An 8,032-nucleotide genomic window follows, 5' to 3' on the forward strand; every position below is an offset into this window, starting at 1 on the left:
CCCTGGATCAACACAGAAATATGAAGACCCTGGATCAACACAGAAATATGATGACCCTAGATGAACACAAGCATATGATAGTTCAACTGCTTTTATTTAGAATCCATTGATCAATTATTGTTTATATTACGAATTTAAGTGAAAGATGACTCGGAATCGACACAATGCTGTCCCCAGATCAGCAAAATATATTTTATCGTTTCAATTATCATCGATCCAACTCTATCAGTGAAGATTTGTAAAAAGAATATCGCCTTCCACATGAACAAATAAAAATGTGCAACATAGATCCGGTGACACGATCGCGGGGAAATAACTCCCGGACTGTGCGGCTAAACAGTTACGGGCTCGGATGCTGATTTACATTTAATAAGGGCATTTAGCTAGTGTTGGCATTACTTGTTAATCCATCGCTAAATTGAGATGCGATAGACATTACATTTACATTTAGTCATTTAGCAGACGCTTTTATCCAAAGCGACTTACAAGTGTGGTAGATAAAGGAAGCAATTAGGACAGCATAAGTACAACAAAAGCATAAGTGCAATCAAAAAGAAGACTAGTCTCATATAACCTAACACAGTAAACGGAACCAATCATTCATACTTTTTTTTTTTTTATTAAGAGTAGAGAAGAAAAGAGTAGAGAAGAAAAGATTCAGAACAGATCAGTCAGATGTTGGCGGAAGAAATGTGTTTTCAGGCGTTTCTTAAAGATGGCTACAGAATCTGCAGATCTTGTAGCAGTGGGCAGATCATTCCACATAGGTGGAACAGATCCGGAGAAGGTGCGCGAGAGAGATTTTTTACCTTTATGGGATTGCACCACAAGACGTCGTTCGTTTGCAGAGCGTAGGGATCTGGCGGGTACATATGTCTGCATTAACGATTTAAGATAAGGTGGTGCCGAACCAGTAGTGGTCTTGTAGTCCAGGAGCAGAGTCTTGAATTTGATGCGAGCAGAGTCGATAGAAAATTGTTTGGACGATTAACGCCTCATATGGCAGTCTATGCGATTGCTAGCGTCAGTACACAAACCATAATACAACTATAAAACAATAAGGAACCTTATGCTGAGCAGGTGCGGATTTAAAATGCACTAAGTTATAAACTTACCTTGCCTGCACCAAACGAATGTGGAGCGTTGTGTCTTGTAAGGCGAAAATCAGAAACCGTCGTTGCACGAAAACCGGCGCTCAAACTCAAAGAGGTGACGTTGATGATGCTGATTGGTTGAACCGTTGGAGGTGAAGGGCCTCCCTTGTGGACCCAGAAACGCGTCGAACTCTGCAAAATCAGGTCTTGCGGGTTTGAGTACCCGAAAGATCCTAGGAGCTATGTTGTCTGGGGCTATATGCCCCTGTTAGGGTCTCCCAAGGCAAACAGGTCCAGGGTGACGGGTCAGACCGTCGGATCAAAAAACCATTATGATGCCACTAAATTTGAGGACCATGACGTCGCCCGGCATGGCGCAGCTTGGGCCCCACTCTGGAGCCAGGCCCGGGGTTGGGGATTGTATGCGAGCGCCTGGTGGTCGGGCCTCCCCCCATGGGGTCTGGCCAGGCTCAGCCTGTAGGAGCAATGTGGGGCCACCCTCCCGTGGACCCACCACCTGCAGGAGGGACCATAAGGGGCCGGTGCTTAGTGGATCGGACTGCAGTCGAGGGGGCCTCGACAACCCGATCCCTGGACGCGGAATCTGGCTCTAGGGACATGGAAGGTCACCTCTCTGGCAGGGAAAGAGCCTGAGATTGTGTGTGAGGAAGTTGGGATCACCCCTATGCACAGCTTGGGCTCTGGAACCACACTCCTCGAGTGAGGATGGACTCTTCACCACTCTGGAGTTGCCCATGGTGAGAGGCGGCGGGCTGGTGTGGGTTTGCTTATAGCCCCCCAGCTCAGCCGCCATGTGATGGAGTTCACCCCGGTGAACGAGAGGGTCGGTTCCCTGCGCCTTCGGGTATAGGTCTCTCACTGTCGTGTGCGCATATGGGCAAAACAGCAGTGTAGAGTGCCCGGCCTTCTTGGAGACTCTGGGAGGGGTGCTGGAAAGTGCTCCGACTGGGGACTCCGATGTTCTGCTGGGGGACTTCAAAGCCCACGTGGGCAGTGGAAGCTGGAGGGGTGTGGTTGGGAGGAAACCCGGGTGAAGAGAGGGGCGGAGCTGTCAACTGATCACCACCTGGTGGTGAGTTGAATCCGATGGCGGGGGAGGAAGCTGGACAGACTCGGCAAACCCAAACGTACTGTGGGGTTAGCAGTGCCCTACCAACGCAGTTTACAGTGGAGGGGGGCAGCTGTTGACCTCGACCGGGGATATCGTCGGGCGGTGGAAGGAACACTTCGAGGATCTCCTCAATCCCGCCGTCACGTCTTCCATTGAGGAAGCAGAGGGTGAGGGCTCGGAGGTGGACTCGTCCATCACCCAGGCTGAAGTCACAGAGGTAGTCAAGAAACTCCTCGGTGGTAGGGGAACCGGGGGTGGATGAGATCCGCCCTGAGTACCTCAAGTCTCTGGATGTTGTGGGGCTGTCTTGGCTGACACGCCTCTGCAGCACCGCGTGGCGGTCGGGGACAGTGCCTTTGGACTGACAGACCGGGGTGGTGGTCCCTCTTTTTAAGAAGGGGGACCGGAGGGTGTGCTCCAACTATCGGGGATCACACTTCTCAGCCTCCCCGGGAAAGTCTATGCCAGGGTACTTGAGAGGAGAATCCGGCCGATGGTAGAACCGCGGATTCAGGAGGAACAGTGTGGTTTTTGTCCCTATCATGGAAAACTGGACCAGCTCTATACCCTCTCCAGGGTGCTGGAGGGTGCATGGGAGTTTGCCCAACCAACAACCACATGTGTTTTGTGGATTTGGAGAAGCCATTCGACTGTGTCCCTCGCAGCATCTTGTGGAGGGTGCTTTGGGAGTATGGGACCCTTTGCTTAGGGCCATCCGGCCCCTGTACAACCGGAGCAGGAGCTTGGTACGCATTGCCGGGAGTAAGTCAGACTTGTTCCCGGTGCATGTTGGACTCTGGCAGGGCTGCCCTTTGTCGCCGGTTCTGTTTATAATTTTTATGGACAGAATTTCTAGGCGCAGCCAGGGGCCGGAGGGTGTCGGGTTTGGGGACCACACGATTTCATCTCTGCTCTTTGCGGATGATGTTGTCGTGCTGGCCCCATCAGACCAGGACCTTCAGCATGCACTGGAATGGTTTGCAGCCGAGTGTGAAGCGGCTGGGATGAGAATCAGCACCTCCAAATCCGAGGCCATGGTTCTCAGTTGGAAAAGGGTGGCTTGCCCACTTCAGGTTGGTGGAGAGTTCCTGCCTCAAGTGGAGTTCAAGTATCTGGGGGTCTTGTTCACCAGTGAGGGAAGGATGGAACGTGAGATTGACAGACGGATCGGTGCAGCTTCTGCAGTAATACGGTGGCTGTACCGGTCTGTCGTGGTGAAGAAGGAGCTGAGCCGCAAGGCGAAGCTCTCGATTTACCGGTCAATCTACGTTCCTACTCTCACCTACGGTCATGAGCTGTGGGTCATGAGCTGTGGGTTTCGCGACCCGGCCCAGGATGACGCGGAAGAAGATGGATGGATTGAATTTAGCTCTGTATATATGTTATATAGGCTATATGAGACCAGCCCTTTTTTTGATTGCACTTATGCCTTTTGTTGTCCTTATGCTGTCCCAATTGCTTCCATGGTTTACCCCACCTGTAAGTCGGTTCGGATAAAAGCGTCTGCTAAATGACTAAATGTAAATGTAGACATTCTTGACATTAAACGAGTAAAAAAAAAAAAAATGTTTCTTCATTTACTCCAATATATTTGTAACCTTAATCCTCTGAGCTGCCACATGTTATAAAGTTCTGGAGAATAGAATATACAATTCAAGAACTTTTTAGGCATTTAGTGGAGTTAAAGTCACTAGTTTCCAGAAAAAAAATATTCAAAAGAGAAGTATGCCACTGGTGGTTTTTGAGGAGATTCCCCTTCCATGTAAATCGCTTCGTTTGTCCAGAAAAGCGCTTTATAAATGTAAAGACTTATTATTATTATTAAATATATTTAGTTATTGTCCATCTCTGCAGACGGCCTGCTAACTGAAGTTCAGTGATTCGCAGTACGCACACCCAAGATTAAATGGGAAAAACTGTGAAATTCTGAAAGGATGTGTTTGTGTTTCAACTGGTTTGTGTACGGCTGTAGAATCAATCAAGTTTGTCAGTGTCAGTCTGACTGATGGAGGTTTTTGTGCAACTCTTTATCACTGTGTGAACACATATCTACCGCTGATGCTGTGTCTACTCATACAGTAATAATCTCCTGCATCTTTAGTGTGAACTCCACTGATGCTCAGAGTGAAATCTGTTTTAGATCCACTGCCACTGAATCTAGATGGAGTTCCAGACTGAAGGGTGTTTGTAAAATATATCAGAAGTTTAGGAGCTTCCCCAGGTGTCTGATGATACCAACTAAGAGCTGAACCAGATTTGCCACCGCTGATGCTGTAACAACAATCCACATCTCTGCTGGTTTTACACTTCTGAGTGACCGTCTCTCCTACTGTAACAGATTTCACTGATGGAGTCTGAATCACTGTGATCTCAGCTTGACAATCTGTAACTGATTCAAACATCCATCACACTTACAACATCTACATTCAACTTATGACTGAATGACAATCATCACATGAAGTGATATGATGTAGTTTAGTGAGTAAAACCAAAATGATGTACCTTGAATAAAGATGATCAGTGTCCAGATGAAGATGTATGAGCTCATGGTGATTTCTGCTTGTGTGTAGAACAGAAGTTCACATCACAGAGCCGTCCACACTTCAACAACACAAACCTGTCAACATTTTCTCTTTTTTTCAAAATCACTTCCTCTGGACATCACATCACATGACATCTCAATCATCCATGTCTTCAACATGTTGTGAATAATTGATAGACTCAAAGAGAAAGGTTTAAGCTGGTATACCCCTAATTATTTGCTTATCTGAATTTCTCATCAGTACTTGTTTTACAGTATGTGATGAACAGCTTGTTCTTATTTCATAAGATATACACAAAGGAACATCCAAGTCTATACACAAAGAAACAACCAAGTCTATACACAAAGGAACATCCAAGTCTATACACAAAGGAACATCCAAGTCTATTGTAACACAGGTTAGAATCCTGCTATAGATATAGAAAGAAAATAATATAATTTTCAAATAATTATAATTCTAACATATTGTAAAAAGGAGTAAATAGAATGTTGCTTAAAGTCATTGCAGTTTAATATAATAAATAATAAAATGACTAAATGCTGAAATGATATATTCAGTTTAAACTGCGACTGCGAGTGACGTCATAGAAACGAGACACGGGAGCAGTAAGACGCGAACGAATTTTGCTGATCGCGAGCGAGAGAAAAAATCCAAGATCAATCCAAGGCAGATATCTAAATAATCCTTTCTAATATCTGTATAATATGATATATATATTATGCTGTAGACCTATTAATTGATTATATTGGGTTGTTTTTAGAACGAGATTGCGATATTACCACTGACGATTTCTGATTCGAACCCCTGTAAATCCATGCGGGTATCAAACATATAATACCCCCGGATTTGGTGAGTTTTTGAGTAATATTGTTCAATTTACTGAAAACTGGATGTTATATTTGTTTATTGAAGGTTTTGAAATGTTTCTGAAGTGTTTAAAGTGTGAAATAGTTCAGGTGAAAGGTGATAAAATATTCCATTTAAGCACTTAAATGTTATATTGTACAAATTGACATATTCTGGTATGTTATATATGTGATGACTAGTGGAAAAAGAGTATTTAAATACTATTTTCATGTGTATGTATATATATATATATATATATATATATATATATATATATATATATATATATATATATATATATATATATATATATATATATATATATATATATATATATATATAGTTGATTGATGAATGTAAAGAGTATACATTGCGTTGTTCTAAAAGAAATGGTGTGCAAATGTGTATGATGCTTAAGACGCTGTTTGTGTGAACAGGTCAGGTTTTTTTTGTGCGATTGGATGAACCCTTTGACATCGAGATGGCGAGCCTACCCACCCGAACCACAGTGATTTGAGAGAAACGCAAACGGAAGATTCCGGTTTCAACTAAACAGGTGGAATCCGTTTTTTTTCATTGTACATTCTGATCGGAAGGATCAGATTCTTTTCCCGACGTGGATCCTTTTGCACTATTGACTGTCGCAATACAACCTTCATCAAAGACTCTTTGCACACACTTACATATTTTACACTTTGATTGACAAAAAGAATATTTCTATTGAGGAGTAATCAACTGTTATACTGTTGAGAAATTTAATTGTTTCAATTTGTTTTGATTTGTCTATTGTGATTTAATGTAATTTACTTCCTCACATTTTGTTTTAATTTTGGTTAATCATTTTATGAGTGGGAACTAAAAGAGTGAGGAGGAACTAAACCCCAAAATAACAAAAGCTCTTATTAAACTAAAAGTTAGCGGAACTAAATATCTATAACTAAAATTAGAAACTAAACGACTAAAATATAACTTAAAGACTAGAAGTAAATAGTGAACAGAGCTCAAAAGATATCTAAAAGAACAGCAAGGGATTTAAAAGGACAATTGTTTCATTTGATTTATTTTTATTTCATTGTTGTTGTGGTTTTCACATTTGCTTTTATTATCATTGTTTTGCACCAATCAAAATACATTCATATAATTAGGCATATCCTGTGTCTTGAGTGTTTTGATTCTTACCCTCAAGTAACCGAACCTAGACACTGGTCCAATATCAGGTCCTTAGAGCGACCTGTCACTGTAACATAGTTAACCAGACTATAGAGTTATTACAGAAGTGGCGAGCCAGCCAGGAGTGGTATAGTTGTAAATTTTAAAAGGCAAAAAAAAAAAGGAAAAATCAAACAGAGTGGTGCAAATAGAGTCAAAATGGAAGTAATTGAGCTTGAAAACGTTGTAATTGAAAACGCAGTAATAATTAGTGGACTGACCAACACAGAAATTGACGAAGATCTAACTGACTTCCTCAACAAATATGGTACTACCCATAGACACCTCACCATAGACGATCCCAAATCGCCTGATCATGGAGAAGTCATTGTAGAGTACAGCAGTTGCTCTGCATTAGTGGATCTCAAACCCCTGTTGCCTTACACTTTCAAGAGCCCACATGATGTTGACTACCATGTAAAGCTTCTATCAAGTATCTACACGTCAGCAGTAACAGAGAGTGCTACAACTCACTATTTTGCCGAACTCAAGAGAATAGCCAAGCTCAGTGGCAGAACTTTCGACGATCTCTTGAAAGAGCAACTTCTTGCAAACGCAACTGATGTCGCTGACAATCCGGTTGATGCCAATGATCTTGAGTCATCTCAAATGGCTGATAATCCTTCCTCTGACATTCCGTTTCCAACCAAGCGAACTGAGCATCCAGATGGGAAATGGAACTCTGGTGCAGACAAAAGAGTTAGTATGGGAAGTTTCTCACCCACACTTGAGACAAAAGATGTGAACCCACCTGAAGTTCAGAAAATGATCATTGAACACATTGTGAAAAGTGATGGGGTTGCGAACTCTAGTGCGTCATTCAGGCTAAGTGTGTTCTCAGGCAAAGTTCCTCGCCCTAGTGGCGAAGCTGATTATGACACTTGGCGGAACAGTGTGGAGTTAATTCTCCAAGATCCTTCATTGTCTGACTTGCATCGTTCCAGGAAAATCTTAGACAGCCTTCTGCCACCAGCGTCAGAGATTGTCAAGCAGTTAGGTGGAAAAGCCTTACCTGCTGTTTACCTTGATGTCCTAGATTCCGCTTTCGACACCGTGGAGGACGGTGATGATCTCTTTGCCAAGTTTCTGAACACACTGCAAAACGCTGGAGAAAAACCTTCTTTGTACTTGCAACGATTGTACACTAACCTTCTCAAAGTGATCAAAAGAGGCGGTATTCTTGCTGATGAGGCCGACCGACAGCTTCT

At 43.2% G+C, this 8,032-nt stretch overlaps 1 gene segment (V, D, J or C); it reads right to left on the reverse strand.

Moving 5' to 3' along the window:
• Positions 1-4,256: 4,256 nt before the first annotated feature.
• On the reverse strand, positions 4,257-4,774 carry LOC130413126 (Ig kappa chain V region 3374-like). The segment is given in 2 exon segments: positions 4,257-4,615; positions 4,729-4,774. Coding segments are annotated over 2 exon segments (405 nt in total).
• Between the last annotated feature and the right edge of the window lie 3,258 nt (positions 4,775-8,032).

This window comes from Triplophysa dalaica, chromosome 23 (assembly GCF_015846415.1).
Source record: "Triplophysa dalaica isolate WHDGS20190420 chromosome 23, ASM1584641v1, whole genome shotgun sequence".
NCBI lineage: Eukaryota > Metazoa > Chordata > Actinopteri > Cypriniformes > Nemacheilidae > Triplophysa > Triplophysa dalaica.